The following is a 22,891-nucleotide window of genomic DNA, read 5'->3' on the forward strand; positions in this document are numbered from 1 at the left end:
TCAACACAAATATAAGCTTTCATACACATACCACAAGAAAAAGAAACCATAGAAATAATAATACGGTATGATAAACAATTTAAATATATTTCTCATGTATTCTTAACTGACAGTCCAGAAGTAGTCCAATGCAGAAAGTGCACAGTATAACCCAGTTTTTCTGACAACACCAGATGATCTAAAAAAGAAAAAAAAAAAGAAAGGCCATTCTTGTCTAGTAGCTGTCTGATGAAAGCTGTATTTTTCTGTGCATTTAAAAATAATAAAATGAACTATTTTTTGTTTTAAACTTACCACAGAAAAAAAAAAACAGACAAAAAAACCCAAAACAAAACAAAAACAAAAAAATGTTGACTGGTATATCTTTACATCCCACTACTGTCTGACACTGTGTTTCAAATCAGAACTGCCTTCTGCAAGATTTCAGTTTTCCACCTACCAATGAATACTATCCTCTTACCTGCCCACCCCGTGTCACTCCTAAAATGCCCTGGGTGTCGGTGTTGAGGCTGGTGGTAAAGATGATATCCACAGAGATACGGGTGCAGCACAAGCACATAGCAGTCTCCATGTCACACATGTACAGGTAGCCATACTTGGTTACCACAAACAGTAAACCGTACTCTGTTGACACCTGCACAAAAGCACAATCAGTGCAGAGAAATATATATGTATGTTGTCCACTCCGTAAATATTTTAGGATCTTTTAGTTTTTCTGATACACAAAAGAAATGAAATGAAATTATGGTGCTTAGAGCCTCGCCGACCACTAAGGCCATCTCAAGGCTATCGCCGCATCAATAACTACTACAAGGATAAAAAAACAACCAATTAAAACGAGTCACCACTTCAAACTTTCCACTCCAAAGTTAAAAAAAACTTCCATAGTTTAAAACCTTCAAATCTGGTTAAAAATGTTCACTTCTTTTAAGAAGTCCATCAGCGCCCACGGAGGGACATCACGAAACAAAGTCTTCAAAGAAACCGCCGTGTAATGTCTGCGTCTAACGTCATGCAGATCCCAACAGTCAAGGAGCATGTGTTTCACGGTGAGAGGCTCATCACAGGGAATGCATCGAGGGGCCTCTTCCCCCTTCAACAAGTAAGAATGAGTAAAAAAAGTGTGCCCCGTACGCAGTCTGCACAGCACAGACTCCTCCTTTCTGTTCTTCACCCCCGAAGGGAGGGTCTCTTTTAGGTCTGGACGGATCTGGAAGAGCTTGCTGTCCGTCTGGGTGTTCCACTCCTCTTGCCAAAGATCCTTAACGTAAGTGTTCACCTTCCGCTTCATGTCTGTGTATGGTACAAAGGATCTGGATAATTCTTTCTTTACAGCGTTCCTGGCCAGCAGGTCCGCCCTTTCATTACCACGAATGCCAACATGTCCAGGAACCCAGGCCAACACAACCTCGTATCCTTTCTTCGTTGCGAGAGTAAAAGCTTCATAAAATTCCAGCAGTTTGGGATGAGTGATATTCCTGCAGGCGATCGCCTCCAGGGCTGACAAGGAGTCGGAAAAGATCATGAATCTCTTTTGTTTCGAAGAGAGAACCATTTTTACCACCAGAACCAGTGCGGTCAGTTCCGCAGTGTACACCGAGCTGTCAGACAGGATGTGTTCCGTTGAGGGCCGGTCAGGAAAGGCGGGACAGAACGCAGATGCAGCGACTCCATCCTCTGACTTGGAACCGTCAGTGAAGATACTTTGAAAAGTGGGGAATTTGTGGCAGAGTTCCGAAAAGTAAGTTCTGTAGGCCAGAGAGCTGGTGGAGTCTTTCCGGTATGAGGCCAGATCAAATCGGACCTCAGGTGTTGTAAAGGTCCACGGAGGGCTGTCAGGGAACTTAGAGAAATCTGAGATGCCACCGACATCCAGATCGGCATTTTCTAAGTGCGGCTGAATGTGGAGTCCAAGAGGAGGTATGCAGTTTGGGTTGTCTTTAAATTTCTTACCGAAAGGGTTGTTGAATACAGCGTCGTCAGCAGGGTTTGTAGGTTCAGAAAACAATTTCAATTAATAGTTTAGGGTCAGCTTCAGTCTGCGGTTGGAGAGAGGCGGTTCCCCCGCCTCTGCGTACAGGCTGTGCACAGGGGTGGTGCGGAAAGCACCTAAGCTGAGACGGAGCCCTTGGTGGTGTACAGGGTCCAACATTTTCAGGTAAGACGGTCTGGCCGAGCCGTATACTACACTTCCGTAATCTAGTTTGGACCGGACCAGGGCTCTGTAGAGGTGCAAGAGAGTTCTCTTATCAGCACCCCAGTCCGTGTGTGCCACAACTCGAATGATGTTCAGGGCTTTTTGGCAAGATATTTTCAGCTGTTTAATATGGCTGAGGAAGTTCAGCTTCTGATCAAAGACGACCCTTAAAAATTTGGCTTCCTTGACCGCCAGGATGGTGGATTTTCCCAGACGGATTTCAGGGTCCGGATAGAACTGGCGAAAATTATGAAAATGGATGCATTCAGTTTTGGAGGACGAAAATGTGAAGCCATTCTCCTCTGCCCAACACTGGATTTTGTTGACGCAGAGCTGAAGCCGTCGCTGGATGCTGGCATACGTGCTGCCAGTTGCATACAAGGCGAAATCGTCCACGAACAGCGAGCTGTCCGATCCCTTCTGAACAGATTGAACGATGTCATTAATTTTGATGCTGAAAAGAGCCGGCGACAGGATGCTCCCTTGCGGGACACCCAGCTCCTGCTCATGAATGTCAGACAGGGTGGTGCCGACCCTCACCTGGAATTGTCTGTCTTGCAAAAAATTGTGGATGAACTGGGGCAGGTGTCCTCGGAAGCCAAGCTTGTGCAGGTCCGAGAGGATTCCAAATTTCCACGTGGTATCGTAAGCTTTCTCCAAGTCAAAAAATATGGCCACCACATGCTGTTTGTTTACAAAGGCATTTCTTACAGTGGTTTCCAGACAAACCAGATGGTCAATGGTAGAGCGATGCTTGCGGAAACCGCACTGTTCTTTCGCCAGAAGGCTGTCGGTCTCTAGTTTCCACATCAGTCTACCGTTGACCATCTTCTCCATCAGTTTGCAGATGCAGCTGGTCAGTGCTATTGGGCGGTAGTTGGAGGGGTTCAAGGGGTCTTTTCCCGGTTTCGGCAGCGGGATTATGAGGGCTTTCCGCCAGGAGGGTGGAAAAAAGCCTGTGGTCCAGATGTGGTTATAAACTTTGAGCAGGGTGTCCAGACAGGTTTGGGGAAGATGCTTTAAGAGTTTATAATGGACCTCGTCCATTCCTGGACAGGAATCCGTACAGGTCTGAAGGGCAGATTTAAGTTCATTCATTGTGAAAGGAAGGTTGTAATTCTCTGTGTTGTCGGAAGAGAAGTTACAGGGTGTTTTTTCTGACAGGTTTTTGGTTTTAAGAAACCGAGCAGATTTGTTAGCAGATCTCGAGTTCTGTTCAATTGTGGAGGCAAGCAAATTGGCAACTGCTTTCTTCTCTGTGACCAGAGCGTCTGAAAGTTTAAGATGATGAAAGGTTGGGCATACATTTTTGCCCTTAATTCTTTTTAAAACCCTCCACACTTTCTTCTTGGGTGTGTTGGAGGTTAAGGAAGAGCAAAAATCTCTCCATGACTTTCTCTGGCTCTTTTTAAAAACATACCTGGCTTTCGCCCTCAGCTGTTGATGGGTTCGAACGCTATCGGTCTCCGGTCTCCGAAAGACGCGTCGCTGCGCTCTCTTCCGAGACTTACGGGCCTCCCGACATTCCACGTTGAACCAGGGCGTTCTTGGCACCTGAGGCTTGGAGGTAGACGATGGGACTGCTGCTTTGGCGCAATCTAAAACGATCCGAGTCAGAGTGTCAGCAGGGTCCTTGCTTTTCAATACTGTTTCTTCCTGCAGCTCCGCTCTTATCTTCCTGGTAAAAATTCCCCAGTCTGCTTTGTCATAGTTCAGGCGGTCAGGCAGAGAGTCACCTTCTCCATCTGTGGGGCGGAGGACGACAGGAAAGTGGTCACTCCCATGCAGATCGTCGTGCACTTTCCACTCGTAGTCCAGGACCAACGATGGATCGCAGACTGACAGATCTAAACACGAGAGCTTTCCAGAGGGCAGATGAAGGTAAGTGGGAGACTTGTCGTTAAGACAGCACAAGTCCATATCGGAAAGAAGGTTTTCCAAGAGAAGACCTCGGGCTGATGTCATCTCACTTCCCCAGAGCGGGGAGTGTCCATTGAAGTCGCCCAACAGTAAAAACGGACGTGGGAGCTGGTCGACCAGGTTCATGAGGTCCTGCCTCAAAACACGGACGGCAGGAGGAAGGTACAGAGAGCAGACAGTGATGGTTTTCTCAAGTGTGACTCTGACTGCCACCGCCTGTAAAGGGGTGCTTAAAGGAACTGTACTGTATAAAAGGGACTTGCATATAAAAAGATCGACACCTCCCGTCTATCCCTCTTGCTTCGGTTGAGCGGGTTTAAAAACGGAGTTAAAACCAGAGAGAGATAAAACCTTGCCATCTCTTTGCAGAGTCTCCTGCAGCGCCAGTACTGAAGGTTTCAAAGCACAACAAAGCAGCTGGAGTTCCTGTATATTGGCGAAGAATCCCCGGATGTTCCAGTGGATCACTGCCATTAATAAAAGGTTAAAAAAATAAAGCAGCAGCCTATTCCATTGCTACCCCCTGCTCCTCTGCTTGCGGTGGCTCAAAGTCGGCCAGGATGGAGTACTTATTTTTAGAATTGAATTTTTCTGATTCCGACCAAGTCGGAATATCCACCACCTCAGCCCTTCCCGATCCCGCCGAGGCCGCAACCCTCCCCTCCTTGAGTTTTGGAGGTACGGGGGGTTTCTGGCCACTTCTGCCAGCCTGAGGGCCAGGCAGACGAGAGGCGGGGCGAGGGGTGCCGGGGGGTGGGGTGGGGCGGGAGGCAGACAACGTGCCTCCGCCCGAGGCTTTCCGCTCCCGCCCAGCAGCCCCTGAGGACTGCCGCACAGGATGGGAAGGGGTGGACACGGCGCCTCCACCCAAGGCCAGCGGTTCTAACGAGGTGGGTAAGTCGTCCGTCTGCGTCCCTGTGGACGTCGTCTGAACCGCGACGTCCACCATCTTGGGTCTTCTTTTCTGTCTTGACCTTCTGGATTTCCTTTTCCTTTCTCCAGGCGGGGCAGTCTTTTGATGAGGACGGGTGGCAGCCTCCGCAGTTTGCACAACGGGCTGGACTGACGCAATCGCCCTGGTGCGCCGCCTTCGAACAGGTGCCACACGCCTCTTCCTCCTTGCATCGGTCTCTCACGTGTCCAAATTTCTGGCATTTGAAACATCTTAGAGGGGACGGCACGTACAGGCTTACACTCACCATCAGGTATCCGACTCGAATGTCCTTGGGGACATTCGGGCAGCAGAAGGTGAGGAAGAAAGTGTTGGTCGGGACTCTGTCCGACCCCTTCTTCACCGTCACCCTGTACACGTCAGTCACTCCCTGAGAGGACAGCTCGCTCTTGATTTCAGCTTCAGACACTCCTCTCAACTCCGGGCATCTGATAACCCCCTTTGAGCAGTTGAGACCTTTGTGAGGGGAAACCCTTACCGCCCTATCCACAAAAGTGGTTGCCTTGAGCAGAAGCTGTGTCTGCCTTTTAGACTCTGTCTCCACTAAAAACGCTCCGCTCCTCAGCCTCTTGATGGATTTCAGCGATCCCGCCAGACACTGGAAGCCCTTCTGGATAGCGAAGGGGCTGAGAGCCGACAAGGGCTTGTCGTCATCAGCGCCCTCCATCACAAGCCACGACGGCCAAAATCCAGAGGTCTCAACGACCTCCGAGTCTGAGTCTGAGTTGTCTGTTCCCGGTCTCCTCCTTTTTCCGAGTTTAGGGGGGTGCGTTTGTTTAGGATTCATGTTTAATAATTGTAAATTCATCCCTCCCTTACCCACCCACCATGGGGTCCACCTTAGGGGCCATGGTCAAGGGAACACCAGCTTGACCCCTTCCAGGTTTCGGGAGGGATATACGACCAACAGCCTAGCTCCAACGTGTTCCCCCCCGATCATGCCCAGCTCCCGGGGACAGAGAACCGAGCACTACAGGGGTTATCTTCGTTAGCCTCTAAACTGCCAGTCTTGACCCAGCCCCACGTAGGGGTAGCCGATTGACACACACGGGCCAATGTGTGCCGCCTGTCTTAGGAGAGGTCCAAGCCAAAGGGATGTGTTGAGAGCAGCGTGCTCTCTCAATCCCCAGGATCTCATTCCCCTCCATCACAGGTCGCGCCGCACAGCAAACACGGCGGGCCTAAAGAAGGCCGCAGAGAAAAAAGAATGTGGAAAAGAAGGCTTGATGGGGAGCTGAGGACAGAAAAGAGGCAGTAAAAAGAAGAATAGAGAATAGCGAAAGGGACAGTGGGTCACGTTTAGTTTGGGCCTCACTCACGACCTGTTCGGCATGGGAAGCCCTATCAGGGGCATCAGTACAAAAACCACCACTTATTCAGCCCTAACAGCTACGATGGCTATGTAGGCTGTCAATTAAGACCTGGGACCAGAGCAGCAAAACCCCAAGAAGCACTGATGCCCCCGCCGACATAGCTCGCTCGATCACTAGCCACTAAACCTCCCGACCACGACAAGGTAGTGACCCTCCCGGGAGAGGGTCAAGAGAACACCAGCCTGACCCCCTCCAGGTTTCGGGAGGTTCTGATACACAGCCATGATATCTTATATGACTCTTCATCTCATCAGTATCTGCATGTCTGCATAGTTTCAACCATGTTGCTTTGTTTTAAAACAAGAGATGAAGCCCTCCGGTGCAACAAAAAGGAAAGGCAGTGAGAAAATGATGTCACCTGTGGGTAAATGAGAGATGGATGGTACAGAGAAGTTTCCTGATAGGAAACACAGCAAGGGTGATATGGAGATGTTACTTGCAGGGAAATCAGGAATGGAGGATTGAGATATTTCTTGGAAGGAAACACAGCATGGGTTGTGTGGTCAAGTTACCTGCAAGGAAATGGGAAAGTCGTAGCGCTCCATGTCATCCAGGAAGTGGATATGGTCATAGACATTTCTGGGGGCAAAGTTACCAGGTTTGTACGGTCCCAACTCAATTACATGTACCTGTAAACCAAGAGTGGCAATTCACTGAGTATTGGACAACAAAACAGAGAAAGTACATTTTGTAAGTACAAGAACACTACATAATCTTGTACACAACTGCAATAAAACACACTTAATACAAAAGTAAGTAATCATATCAATTATATCTTTACCAGTCACAGAGCACAATGGTATTTTGGCTTTTTCTCTTGAGTTTATTACTAACAAAATAGGGTAAACTTCAAATATTATCTGTATAATAAAAGACACACACAAAAATACAAACACATATAGAGAACACATACACATACACATGCTTTCAGTAACATGGTGATGATCGGATGAAAACAAACGGTTCACTGGACAAACTTACTTGAAAATGAGATAGGGAAGAATCCAAAATGTGTGTGTGTGTTTGTGCATGCGTGACTGCCGGAATAGGTGTGGGACATGTGTATGTGAGTGATAGTAACATATGTGCACGTTGGTGGGAGTGTTGATCCATGTGTGTGTGTGGTTGTGTCTGTATGTCAATGAGTGTGTATGTGAGCGACGGTAAACTCGCTGTGTATGTGTGTGTGTGTGTGTGTGTGTGTGCGCTGTTAGTGCACATGCTCGTCTGTCGGTATGTGTGAGTGATGTGCGAGTGCGCACATCTGTGCCTTTATCTGTGTGTAAGTCCATGTGTATGTGGTGTCTGTACATCAGTGTGTGTGTACGATGTGAGTGTCGGAAAAGTATGTGTGTGAGTGCGGGAGCGCTCACAGTGTGAATGTGCATGTGAGCACACGCGCCTGATGGTGTGTGTGACAGTGTGTATGTGAGTGATGGTAACATTACCATGTGTGCACATCTGTGTGTCGATGTGCGTGTGTGTGTGTGTGTGTTTGTGTGTGTGTGTGTGTGTGTGGTGTCTGTATGCCAATGTGTGTGTATGTGAGTGATGGTTAATTCTGTGTGTGTGTGTGTGTGTGTGTGTGTGTGTATGTGTGTGTGTATGTGTGTGTGTGTGTGTGTGTGTGTGTGTGTGTGTGTGAGTATGTATGGCGTGTGTTTGTGCACATGCTCGTCTGTCGGTGTGTGTATGTGAGTGATGGTAATAACATGTTCGCATGTCTGTGCCTTTGTCTGTGGGTCAACCTATGTGTTTGTGATGTCTGTACACTAATGTGTACAATATGAGCGATGGTAGTGTGTATGTGTGTGTGTGTGCGCACGCAGGCGCGTCTGGCAGTATATGTAACAGTGTGTATGTGAGCGATGGTAACATATGTGCGAGTCTGTGTGTCAATCTGTGTGTGTATGTGTGTGTGTATGTGAGTGTGAGTATGAGTGTGTTTGTCTGTCTGTCGGTTTGTCAATGTGTATATGTGAGCAATGGTACTCTGTGCGTGTGTGTGTGTGTGTTTTCCAGAAGTGAACAGGTTTTTTCTGGTGTTTGTCATTCAAAGGCAAATCTCTCGGTTTGAACACATTCAAGTAATTTGCTCTCAGATCTAAATGATATATAATGACTGGCATAAGAGATCACTGGATCAACACAGTATAACTGATCCTGAGAAATGTGTTTTCATTATCAGGACAGATGTAGTCAAGCCATGATAGTGTCTTCAAATTTTGTTGTCAGTTACATCAGCAGTGTCTCAATTTGAATTATATCTTTCTTCTGTTCATGTGAGCATTTATCTTTATTATGCTTGAGCTTAATTTGCCCAGGTAGCTAAGGTCATGGCCTGATACATCTACTGTACGCGGTTCACGCCACAGACTTGTGCAAGTCTTTCCTTTTAGGTGTCATGGACTGAAGTGACAGTAACCAAGCAGCAGCAGCCAGTACAACTGACATCTCAGCGCCAGTCAAAAAAACTTTGTCAAGGTGGTACGCTGAAAGTTTTCCATTATCATGCGGGACGCCCTGTAAAATTCTGTGTTTTCGACAGATCTAAATTTTTCTTTTCCAGTACAAATTTTGATACAGCGGTACAGCAGGCATGTCTGCATTCTTCAATCAGTGGAAGCATCTGTGTTTTTTGAAGGCTTTCTTTTAAATTCCATTACTTTTCCATGACTTCAACCATCATAATGAAATTCCATGACTTTCCAGTACTGGAAAATTATGTTTTTAAATTCCATGACTTTCCAGGATTTCCATGATCTATAGACCCTGTACATAGGAAATAAATGGCATTTACATGACTTGCAGAATCTGGAAGATACCAAGCAACACTGAAATCAATGGCCCAGTTGACAGCATACTCAGTGCACATAACAGAATAAAATTTGATGGGACAATTATGGAATACATACCAAGTTTTAAAAAATTGCTTTACCAAGGACTACTTACTGACACTGAGGATCACAACTGGCTTAATTCATAAAAAAAATCTGAACCAAACTAGGTCTTATTCATATGTGTAAAGAGACTGAAAAATGTGATCCAGAGTAAACTTGAAGAAAAAATATGTTAAGCATTGGAAACCAAAGAAAACAGAAACAATATCAAGACTAAAATTTTATGAAATAACCCCACATTACATATTAAAACCATATCTCCAACAATGTAAAATATAAAAATACAGAAGAGAAATGAGTAAACTTACAATAAGTGCTCATGATTTTTACACAAAATAGGGAAGTCACAACAACATACCAGTTGAGAAATACACAGTTTGTGATATGTTGGAAGATGAAATTCATTTTCATGACCAGTGCAAATTATCTGAAAATGAGAGAACAGAATCTGTCTGGAAAGTATCTCCACACTCCCAATATCATAACTTTGCCATCAGAATGTACAAAACTTGATTAAGTCCAGCTGAACATACTTTCCTACATTCACAACTGTTTTAAGAAATGATTGACTCTTTGTGACTTGTCTCTTGTAAACCTGTTGGGTTTTGATGACAAAATCTGATTGTAATCGTGATTGTTTCATGCACAGAACAAGGCACTCAGATAAACATGACTAATAACCAACTTTGCCATGATGCTGGCTGTCTCGGGAGCTGACACAGAAGACAGTGGAGGGATGGGGATTGTCAGCAAACTGGTAGTGAGAGAAACAAACAGCATGGGCACTGATACACTGTGTGATGTCCTCATCCACACTGTACAACTGAGTCACTCCTGAGATACGATCATCCTGCAACAATCACCAACAGTGTGACTCATATTTAATCAAACTCCCCAAAACAGAAACATTTCATCAAGAGAACAACAGTATCCACACATTCCTGAAAAAAAAGTATTTCAGAGTGAATAGATGTGGATACATTCTATGGACACAACACACATTCTCACCAAACATTTTGAAGTGTTTCCCTCTGGCCAATATCTCCACATGCCAAAATGTTCTTGGCAAATAGTTGTCACTAAACACAAAATAAAGACACAGACAGGGGTTAAAGCAATAACCACTTCTGTTTAATATGGGAGTTACACTGATGCATGCATCTGCCAGGGGCAGCAAAATTATATCATGGAATGGGAAGTCAGTTTGAATATACAGTAGGAAATAATTTTTTGCAGATCTTATTCATCCAAAACATAGATAATAAACAATGATTCCAGCCTCAGAAAGGCTGCCATGTTCTGCACTCAGTATGAAGGCCTTTCATTAGCCTTATAGGTCATTTTGCTGGTAAATACTGCACAACTACTGACCATTATCCTGTTTTTATGTTCCTTTTGCACAATGGACTTCTTCCTTACAAATAAAATCTGTTTTAATGACAATATGACAGGACATAAACATCCAGCTTAATCATCTTCATCACCTGTTATGAGGCACATCAAAACTGTTAATTGACACCAACAAGTACTGTTAAGTACAAAAGCCTTATCAGCTTCAGCAGTGACAGTTCTAGAATCATATCAATAGACTGTGATAACATATTACTGAAAGGAGTCAAAGCAGGCCACTGAATTTTATTCCGAGAATGCTTTATCAAAAGACTCATCAAATAATGTATTATGTTCATGAATGACCATTAAATAAACAGATCTACTGGCCTTACAGTCTGGAGTTATCATTAAAACTTGACACACACTTCCTATGCACATGTGACATTTTAACAACCTATAATATTTTTTTTTCTTCTATTTTCAAGAAAAAACAAAGAAATTTGCTGAAATCTAATCAGTTCACAAAAACTTACAAATGACTTGAAAAGAAATTAATATATTTAATGAAAGTACTGGAGAATTTTTGCCTTGTGCTTCTTCATCTGCCACATTGCCACCAGTTGGTTTCTGTGTGGTGGGTTTGAGGCATGTTTGGAGTTTCATTATGAAATTTTCAATCCAGAAAGCCAAGATAAAGTTAGGAAAAGCTTAAAATATAAATAAATTCAATCATAAAATTTTCAAGCCAAAAAGCTGTGGTAAAATCTGGAAAAAGTCAATACACTGATAAATTCAATCATAACTTTTGCCTGCACATCATAACAGTGAAATGTTGATCAATGTTGACAGACTTTGGGGAAACAAATTTTGGTTCAACAAAGGCAAGTTTTGTAATGGTGAACAAACAGGTTCAAAACTGGTTATGTTCTTGTTGTTTTTGACTTGCTGACTAAAACTTCTATGAATCAGTCATGAATCAATTATCTGCCAGTCTAAACTTTGTACAAAATTTTCACTTCAAGATTTCTGCAAGTCCCACTGTCTGACCTCATGCACATTATTCTGAAATTCATGTTTATTTTACAATATTAATACCACAGAAGTGAGTAGAAATATTATTCACAAAAATCAGCACATGCTCACATTTCAAATCACACACTTCTCCAAATACGAAGACAGACATAAACTACATGGTTTCCATTACCTCAGGAATGAGTCCAGTGATAGCCAGCCATTTGACACTGGGGTCAGCCTTGTAACTGACAATCTCACTGAAGGCCAGACGGTGGTGACGGCTAAACACACGTTCTGCAGTACTGTTGATGTTACTTGCTTGACAAACAAAACCACCTTCATAGTAAAATCCTGTAGTTTACTCCAAAACCAATTCTAAATGTGAACAGGGTTTGTTATTGTTGTTGTTCTTATGCTTTTGTTAAAAACATCTGATAAAATGTTCTGCCCATCCAAAAAATGAAATCATGGCTTTAGTTTTTGTTGCTTAAAAAATTAATAAATAAATGACAAGCAAAACAGCCAAGTGGGTAGACTGCTGTAATATCAGTCTCTGGTCCTGGGTTTCATAGCGGTATCGGTGCCTGGTGAGTTAAGGGTGCAGGTCAACTTTGTACCTAATTGTGCATGTACACATGCAGCAGAAGATCAAATCTGCATATCAAAGATCATGTAATTGATGTCACTGTTTGGTTATGGAAAGACATACACAAACACACCCACCACGCACATCCCCATAGCTGACATAATAGCAGGACGAAAATGGTTTTCTTGTGAAACTACACAAACCCACCAGTAGATACAAGTAGCAGCCTAAGAATGCAGAAAGAAAGAAAAAAAAATCTGCCCGTCCAATTATATTGAAAAGCATAAGGTAAGATTTCTGATTCATTTTTTCATCCATTTGGTCAATGATTGGTAAGAAATAAAACAAATAACAACGAAATAGTTAACTTTACTACTTATGTTGGTTAGGAATCACCATGAAAAGTTATATGAAAAAGCAAATATAATCATTAAAGACTGCAAGTCAATGGAAACAAGTTCTTTGTCAAAAACATTCAACTCTAATAAATAAACATGTGTCTGATATTATTTACTAAAAGTCCTTCCAAAGCGAATTCCACATCTGTTTGGGGACACAGTGTACAAAATCAAAAACACCAAACTAAAAAAACCCAAACAGCTTCAAATCAAAATGACTTAAAAACAAATGAACGTGACTAATGATAGCAGCTGCCATTTATGCAGTATACAAAGAGCCAAGAGCTTCAATCAATTATTTCCCTGGAAGTGTCATCACCAAATATGGTTAGAAGCTGAAGAAATATATAATGTCCTATGTTTCATCACAAAAAATTAAAAGAGAACCTCTTCCTATTTCAAACACGACACACTTGATTTAAAACAAACATGATATCTTATTTCATAACATTTCAGAAAATATGTATATCTAATCTATAAATGCAACAAAATTTTTAAAATGTTCACAAATGTCACAGCCTTTAACAAAGAAATACAGACCCATACAAAAACCGAAAAATACAAAAGTCAAGGAATGAAATACTTTTAACAACAGAAGAGTTGTTTGATTCTTCAATGCACTTTTTTATCAAAATAATATCTACTCAATAATTTTTTTTTCTTTTTTGGACACATAAATAGAAATCTTACATGCAGTTCCGGAACCCTGCCTCCACTACTTATTTGGAGAGTGTGTGTATTTTTTAACATGCTCTTTTGCAAATAAATATTTGTATTTGTACTTTTGTTACATATGTAAGTGAGTTTTCTGCTTTTCAAACTTGAAATGTAATACTTTGATCTATTGCTCTTTTACGCATGTATCATTGCCATTTTCAGTTGCAAACCAATTTCATAACTCCATCAGTCCTTTGAAATTTAACTTTGCTTCCTTGCCATCTGCAGACACAGCCACACTCATCAAGGACAAGGCTGCCATCAACAACAGATGGAGGGAATACCTGCAGCAAACTTCTAAAATTTCCCATTCTCTGTTGCCAGTTTGCACTTGACCAGATCACCCCAGCAGCCAGGCAATGAAAAACTTGATGACCCCGTCACAAAGCCTCCCGCAAAGAACATATGCAAGTCCTTATTTTCATTAAATCATGGGTTTTGCAGTCTGATGGCTTAACTTCAGACAAGAATAAACTTCAGACAAGAATGGACAAACAAGAGACTCAGAAATGAGAGGCAAAGACCTAATGGCACTGCTGTCCATCTCATCAAATTTCATCACAAATGTCAATTCTAATGCATTAACATATCTAAGTATTGATTCCCTTTAATTCCCTTTTTTTATTAGCAAAAAATAAATCCAATCTGGTTTTAGAAACTACTGAAAAAATATAACCAACTGAACCAGCAAATTATGAATTACCTTGCCACATATCCCAGTGGAAAACAGCAGTGTCTGTCACTATGGCAACAATGTCAGAATTGAGCCAGGTCCAGAAAGAGACAGGTTCATGGAGGTGGGTTCGGCCAATCAACGTCTTTGTGTCCAGGTTGAAAATCTCAAAACGAAAACCAGCTGCAACAAACAAAAATTCAGATCTGAACTGGTTCACAGTGTCAAAATTAATTCAGAAAAGTTACCTCACAGAATCCATGTTTATGAGCAACAGACCTGATCATCTACACTGTTTCAGTGACATTCCCACACTACTCGTCGCCATATTCAGCCACATCTAAAGTTAATCTGACATCCCAATGCCAGTAGTTGTCCACAGGGAGCTACTGATGTCAGGTCACCATGAGACCACACCAGCAGACCCTGTCACTGCTGCTGGGTCACTTTGGTGGTGTTCAGAAGTGCCTGTTTTGATTCAATACATGCAAGTCACTAATTACAAAAAGTGAAATTCCATACACACGAAAAACTTACACAAAATTTGCACGCCGACTTCACACTGGGATTTCTAAAAATTTGCATCTACCTTTTTTTCATTGTGTGAATTCATAGACCTGAATTTCACACAAACTTCATGTAATCTTTGTTGTGAAACTCTTATTTTGCACAAAGGAGCATAATTTAGACTCTGAATGCAAATTTTACCAGTCTGTGGGTAGACTGCTTCCTGGCTTGAGGCAGTATATGAAAAGATCCCCCTCTTTTTTTCCTTTTTTTTTTTTTTTTTTTTTTTTTTTTTTTGCTGCCCCATCAACTGCACCATTTGAGTTGCATTATTTCTACGCCGCTCATTCCAAGTTACCAAGACAGGGCCGCACCTGTTCATCATTCTGTTTAATACAACTGTTAAAAGTAGCCAAGGCTTCGTCAATATCATGACTGATTAGACTTACAGGTAGCTCTAAAGTTCTGTGAGTTTCTCCTGTATTCATTGAGTTAAGAAATATTTGTGCTTTGTCAATAGTCCATGCTATTTTAAATTCTAGAGGCACATGACCAGAATAAAACATGTCTTTAACATTAGGAATACATCATGGCAAACAAATCACCTGACATTACATAATCATTCACACTGCTACCTGAGTCTGTGTGAGTCATGTGTGACAACCATGATTGTCGCCATAACATGCACCATTCAAAATACATAAATCAATGATGGTATACAAATTCAACAAAAGCTTAACATACTTATTCACAGTTTTATCTTGAAATATTCTGTTCGCTTAGATGTAATGAATCAATATATATTATATGTCATCATGTGTTAACAATCAATCAATTAAGCAATCTTCCAATAAACTAATTCCATTATCAAGAGCAAAATAGGAATAAAACAGTGATCCTTCACATGGTACATAAAGACAAACAAATAAGACATCTTTCATCATGTCTAATATTACTTTATCTATGAATGAAACCAAAATATTTGCATAATTCATGTCAGAAGGCAAGGCAAGACAAGACAAGACAAGACAAGACAAAATTCTGTATTTTCAAGGATAACAGATAAGCACTGGCGCTTTTTTCATCCAGTTCCCGCCCTGAAACAGGGTCAAGACAAGACAAGACAAGACAAAATTCTGTATTTTCACGGATAATAGATAAGTACTGGTGCACTTTTCTTTTTTATCCAGTTCCCACTACACTACACAATACTACATTATATAATTATGTCAATGCATGCACTACACACTGCTACTTAAAGTCATAGCATGCGAACACAATACTACATAAGGCATAAGCATGGTAATAATAAGACACACACACACACACACAGGCACAAGCATAGTATCAATAAACTACATTGGAAAAAAACATAGAGAACACACACATGCACACACACTCCCTCTCTCTCTCTCTCACACACACACTCACACTTACACACACATAAGCATACATTGTGTATGTTATCAAATACTATACTAATGTGAATATGAAACAGTAAGTCTAGTAAAAATACACATAGCAATAACATCTAGGGGGGAAAATGTTCATTGCCAACAAAAGCATGATTCAACATATAAATTAGTATATGAAAATGAAAATGTCACAGGCGAGAGAGAGGCACAGAGAGACAGACAGACAGACAGAGGGAAAGGGAGACTCAGAGAGAGAGAGAGAGAGAGAGTGGAAATAAAACAATATAACCTCATATTACATGGAACATATGATTGGAACAGTAGGTCAAATAAGGAAAACAAAGTAACATGCATTGTAATCATCTAATCAATATATGCACAAAAATCAAACAAACGAGTGACATATTCTAATGATAAGGCAACACAATTCCGCCTGAAGAACAACTGTGATTAGAAAATTTAACTGCAGGTTTATAAAAACGTAAATAATCAGCAAAGATGTCCGATTGAAAAGTCTCAAGAAATATTTCGACGAAACATCAAAAGAACAAACAAAAGCAACAAAATCTTTCTGTCTTAATTTCAGAAGCAGCTCATTAACATTCCAATGTAATATCTTAAACAAGTCAGTTTTAAATGCACATTTTTTTTTATCTCTGCCAGTCCGCACAACACATCCCGTGACCTGTTCTCTCACACAGCCACCCCTGTCACTGTCATCCACACAGGCTTTGGGTGCACATGCACACGGTGTTTCAATGTTAACTGGGTTCACAACTGGTATCACATTTTTGGTTGTTCCCCTGGGCTTAACTGGGGGAAAAACAACTATTCTGACATAAAGAAATGCCTTCTACATGAGAGCGGTCACAGCCCTATTTCATTTTTATTAGATTCCCTTCACTGTCCAGAGAGAATATGGTACCATCTAAGACAAGATGGTTAAACAACATGGGCACTCTTTTCTTCTCACTTCTTGCATTTTTGTAATGGGGCGTCAATTTACATCTTATTTCCCTTACTCTAATAGAGAAATCTTCCCCAATGAAAAGACCAGTGCCCTGCAATTTTCTCTTTGCCTTAAGCCTTTCTCTTCTGACCGCGGATATAACCGCGGTTTAGGGGAAACTGCATAATCAGTTGTCCAGCCACTCATTTGCCTACGCTTACCTCCCTTGCAAATGGCAACTGCCTTGATGAGTATTCGAAGCTATTTCTTGGCAAGTTTTGGCTCGATTTTGGTGCGTTTCTTTGCGTCTTATAAAGTGAAAAGCTGTTGTGTGTGTCAACATGGCTGCCAAAACATACAGTACAGAAGAGGTGGCTAGAATTTTGTTTGATTTTCTGCACAATGTCGACAATAGCAACTGCGAAAATGTGATAGAAAATGAAAGTACTGTTGTTGCTGATCAACTGAAATGATTCTGGTTATCCTAATGATGATTACATGCTACAAGCTACATCAACAGAAAGGGGGTGGGGTCGTGTCAGAAGTGGGTATAGAAAAACCCCAATATTAAACCCTTTAGATGAAGGCTTCCAGCCGAAATCTTGTTTGCAATGAATTTTTGTGTTGTAATATTGTGTGATAGTGTTTGTGGGTGTTTGGGTGGGAAGGTGTGTGTGTGTGTGTGTGTGTGTGTGATTGGTTATAATGTTTATGTTTAAAACAACATGATAGTGCAGGAAACAACATAATTGTACTAAGTTGTTGCGACTAATGCATTTGCTAATATTTCAGCACAATTCCACCCATAAAATAAACAAACTTGAAATTTCTTCTTTTTTTTTCAAAATATTCTGTGTTTTTTTGTGTGTTTTTTCTGAAAAATCTGAGTTATCTTTCCATGACTGAGTTATCTCATCCTGTCAACACTGAAGTTATGGTAATTATATTCTCCATTCATTTTCCTTCAAGAAAACATACTTTCACATACTTTTGAGCATAAAGGAGGATTTTTGTGATTTTTTTTTTAATAGGTTGGTGATTATCTTCCAAAAATCACAAATAGGTCTGGAAGTGAAAGGGTTCAGTAGTTTACCTTATCTTTGAAAAAGGTACAACACAGTGGAGTGGGAATTCTGGGTCAGGCAGTGCAGTCTGTAGAATGGGACGTCACTGGCCAGCTACAGCTTGTCGATGATCAGTTCTCTATAGCTTGAGTTCCTCAGAAGAGGATGATGTTGCACTTGGATTAGCATTCAAGGTTGTCTGATTTTTTGTCATGGTGGGCTTTACCTCCCCTCTGCTCGGCTTTTTCTTCCTGAAGATGGGCGTGCTTTTCTTTCAGCTTCTTTACTTCACCTTGAAGCATGCCAAATCCATCTTTAAGGTCTCTGATGTCACCTTTCATTTGATCAAATTTTAAATGCAAGTCACTGAGCACAGACACTACATCAGTCAATGCTGGGTCTTTGGACATGGATGACAGATCACTTGACGTGTCACTCACACTGGTTCAAGAAGAGGATGAGGACTGGGAACCAAGCTGGGTCTGCTTCATACTATTACGAGGTCCAGGGTTTGACACCATGTCTGATGGGTGCAATAGCCCAGTGGTTAAAGTATTGGACTTTCAATCTGAGGGTCCCGGGTTCAAATTTCGGTAACGGCGCCTGGTGGGTAAAGGGTGGAGATTTTTTTTATCTCCCGGGTCAACATATGTGCAGAACTGCTTGTGCCTGAACCCCCTTTGTGTGTATACACAAGTAGATCAAATACCAATGTCTGCGTTCAGTGGGTCATGGAAACAAGAACATACCCAGCATGCACACCCCTGAAAATGGAGTACGGCTGCCTACATGGCGGGGTAAAAACGGTCATACATGTAAAAGCCCACTCAAGTAAATACAAATTAAAGTGGGAGTTGCAGCCCACGAAGAAAAAGAAGACTCCATGTCACTGCACCGAGACAACAACTAACTGCCCCAACACAAAAATGACAGGAGGCAACCAAACATAACACCGTCTGACCTGGTCTTCACTCTCAGCCCCAACTTCCACTGTTTTGAAAATGTCCACTTGGTCATAAAATTTGCAAAAATAAATACAAAAAAAAAGAGCCCACATCTCTGTCTGAAACATAGTATTTCAGAATGCATGGTGATTTATTGTGTAGTCTCTAATCCCCCTACCCCCACTTCCACATCTGGAAATGAAATGAAATGATAGTGCTTAGAGCCTCACCGACCACTAAGGCTATCGCCACGTTAATACCTACTACAAGGGTAAAAGAACAAACAATAAAAACAAGTCACCACTTTAAGCTTTCTACTCAAAGTTTTAAAAAAACCTTCCATAGTTTAAAATCTTCAAGTCTGATTAAAACTGTTCACTTCTTTTAAGAAGTCCATCAGCGCCCACGGAGGGACATCACAAAACAAGGTCTTCAAAGAAACCGCCGTGTAATGTCTGTGTCTAACGTCATGCAGATCCCAACAGTCAAGGAGCACATGTTTCACGGTGAGAGGCTCATCACAGGGAATACATCGAGGGGCCTCTTCCCCCTTCAACAAGTAAGAATGAGTATAAAAAATTAAAAAAAGTGTGCCCTGCACGCAGTCTGCAAAGCAGACTCCTCCTTTCTGTTCTTCACCCCCGATGAGAGGGTCTCATTTAGGTCTGGACGGATTTGGAACAGCTTGTTGTCCATCTGGGTGTTCCACTCCTCTTGCTAAAGACCCAAAAGTGTTCACCTGCTTCATGTCTGTGTATGGTACGATGGATCTCAATAATTCTTTCTTTACAGCATTCTTGGCCAGCTGGTTTGCCCTTTCGTTACCACGAATGCCAACATGTCCAGGAACCCAGGCCAACACAACCTCGTATCCTTTCTTCGTTACGAGAGTAAAAGCTTCGTAGAATTCCAGCAGTTTGGGATGAGTCAGATTCCTGCTTCCACATCTGGATAAGAGAAACCAGGAGAAGAATTTTCAAATCATGGAACTTGTCTGAGCAGAACAGCACAATGAGAAATACATTGGCATTCTGTTCAACAAGTTTGCTGAACACACGGCTTCTAAAAAGAATACTGTGTTTTCACGCTAGAATTTCCAGGAAGACAGCAGCAGGGAGAAACATTTGTCACTGAGCTTCGAAACTTTGCCAAGGACTGTAATTATGACAAACCATCTGAGATGGTTCGTGACGGAATCCTTGTTGGAATACTTTCACAAAATATTTGTGAAAAACTTCTTACAGAAGGTGATACACTTACTATGGAGAGGGTCATCGAGCTAGCAGTCATATATGAAACCACACAACACTGCCACTCCAACCAGCATTGACACTATCCAACAGAAGAGGCAAAATGCATCATAGCAATAGAAATTTCAAGAAGACAAGAGAATACAACGCAGAGACATCATGAAGTCATCAACTGTCAGAACTGTGGGGGAAAGCACAAGCAGAGAGAGTGCCCAGCATTTAGTCAGAAATGCAAGAGTTGTCACAAGCTCAACCACTGGCCAAAGATATGTCACAGCATGCCAACAGTACATAGCATTGACAAAGATGATGGCCTGTCACTATTTATCAATGCAATTACCAACAGTGTAGAGCATCCAGACACTGCATTTGCTGTCATTTCTACCAGCACAGGGAAAGATATCTGTTTCAATATGACACTAGTTCACAAGTCAATGTCATCAAAGTATGAAAAAGTGCATCACATACTGCCATTAAAACCAAAAGTTTTAACTACATGTTCAGCAACAGTAGACAGAGACTGAGACAATAAGTCACATGTGACATCACCATGGAATGCAAACACAAAGAACACTCCTGTACAGGCATACTCCATGTTGTTAATACACTTCCAACTTCACAGCCCGTTCTTGGTCTAATAATAATAATAATGGATACTTATATAGCACACTATCCAGAATTCAGAATAACTGCTCTAGGTGCTTTACAAAAACGCTTTGTTAACATAAAACATTACATCTATGTTACATACACACACCAAAATATGACTACACACACACACACACGCACACACACACACTGCGTACATACATTTTAACAATACATGTGTATCTAACAGCTACCCTAACACATACGCACACATAGGCAGGCACAAACTTACATAAACGCACGCGCACACAATACACATTAATATACATGCATGCAGTTATGTACACATACATATGTATACATACATAGTCAAGCACAGCTAACACAAAGGAAGTGGACCTGACCTGCCACAATTGAACTTACTGCTGAGGGAAAAGGTGAGTTTTGAGACAAGATTTAAATGATGCGAGGGAATCAGAATGATGGAGGTTATCAGGGAGCTTGTTCCACGTCTTTGGCGATTGAAAAGAAAACGATCTGTGTCCGTAGGTCTTACTTCTGACGTGAGGTATCCTGAGAAGTCGAGTATCAGAGGAAGAACGGAGCTGGCGAGACGGGGTATAGATATGGAGGAGTTCAGAAAGATACTTGGGGCCAGATCCATTGACTGCAGAAAAGGTCAGAGTGGATAGCTTATAGTCTATTCGATCAGAAACAGGCAACCAGTGGAGAGACTGAAGGAGAGGAAAAACATGGTCAAATTTAGAAGCTCTGCAAATGAGTCTGGCAGCGGTATTCTGAATTCGTTGGAGTCTGTCTAACAGATATTTGGGAAGGCCGGCCAAAAGAGAGTTGCAGTAATCCAATCTTGAGAGAACCAGAGAGCATACAAGTGTCTTGGCTGCATCGGTTGAGAGATAGTGGCGGATAGAGCTGATTCTACGCAGTTCCAAATAGGCAACTTTATAGATATTCGAAATGTGCTGTTGGAAGGAAAGAGACTGGTCTAGGATTACACCAAGACTGCGAACAGAAGGAGAAAGTGAAACAGGTGTGCTATTGATCAGAACAGAGTCAGGAAAGGAAGGATGTTGACGAAACTTCTTTGGACAGGTTATCATAAATTCAGTCTTATCATCATTTAGTTGCAGCTTGTTGAGTCATCCAGTCCTTTAGGCCAGCAATGCACTCCTGTGTTCGAGTCACCAGTGCATCAAATTCAGCTATGGAAGCCGACTGATAAAGTTGTGTGTCATCAGCAAAGCTCTCATGCGACATCGCATGATGACATCCGACACAGGAGCCGCATACAGCACGAAAAGAACAGGACCTAGGACGGACCCCTGTGGGACACCATATTTTAAGGCAGATACTCTAGAGTATCTACCATCTACACACACTTTCTGTGTACGGTCTGACAGGCAAGACGTGATCCATGCTAGTGCAGTGTCACGAATACCAAAGGAAGTTTTAAGTCTGTTCAAGAGGATAGAGTGGTCGATGGTGTCAAAAGCTGCTGACAAATCTAACAGAGCGAGAACAGATATCTTATCCTCATCAAATCCCGAAAGCAAATCATTCACACCAGCCGCCGTGGCGAAGTGGTTAGCGTCGCGGACTGACGGCTGGGAGGACGCAGGTTCGAATCCCAGCGGAGGTGGGTTTTTCGGCCCGTGGCCGGCTCCTACCCAGAGTTGAGTGTGCTGTGGGTTTAAATGGGGAGACTGGGACCACACAGTCGAGTGTCATCCACTTCAAGGATGCGTCTTTGGGTGTGTTGCTCTAATTACCAGACCAACACTGCAAGTGTCTGTATCTCTCGGGCCTGGTTAACGCCGGGATATCATTATGACAGGAAGCGTAGAGTACAGCCTTGTCACGCAGTCCCAAACCAAAATGGACTTCCATAGCAACATCGTCATCATCATCGTCATCCTCCTTCTCCTTCATCGTCATCAATATAAACAAAATAGTCTCAAAGTCTGTGACCTTTCATGCCCTGCTCTCATGGTGACCTCAGTTTCGATACCCCTCCACTTCCGTGCTTGGGGGGAGTCCTGTCAATGTCGTCGGTGTCGGCGGATTCATGGGGGGCTGTTGTTTGAGGGACGT

The 22,891-nt window shown here is 42.2% G+C and overlaps 1 protein-coding gene across 16 annotated transcripts in view; it reads right to left on the reverse strand.

The window, feature by feature from the left end:
* The window catches only part of LOC143288466 (clathrin heavy chain 2-like), a 76,459-nt gene that overhangs the window by 11,622 nt on the left and 41,946 nt on the right, over positions 1 to 22,891 (reverse strand). For all 16 annotated transcript variants that reach the window (XR_013056099.1, XR_013056108.1, XR_013056104.1 and 13 more), the window contains exons 4-8: positions 14,093 to 14,245; positions 11,879 to 12,006; positions 10,028 to 10,192; positions 6,955 to 7,071; positions 461 to 634 (exon numbers count right to left, since the gene is read on the reverse strand). Coding sequence is in view for 1 of the 16 variants with exons in the window: in XM_076596987.1 (XP_076453102.1) it covers positions 461 to 634; positions 6,955 to 7,071; positions 10,028 to 10,192; positions 11,879 to 12,006; positions 14,093 to 14,245 (737 nt within the window). In the remaining 15 variants the exon portion in view is untranslated. The remainder of the gene's footprint in view (positions 1 to 460; positions 635 to 6,954; positions 7,072 to 10,027; positions 10,193 to 11,878; positions 12,007 to 14,092; positions 14,246 to 22,891) is intronic.

The sequence above is a fragment of the Babylonia areolata genome, chromosome 12 (assembly GCF_041734735.1).
Source record: "Babylonia areolata isolate BAREFJ2019XMU chromosome 12, ASM4173473v1, whole genome shotgun sequence".
NCBI lineage: Eukaryota > Metazoa > Mollusca > Gastropoda > Neogastropoda > Buccinidae > Babylonia > Babylonia areolata.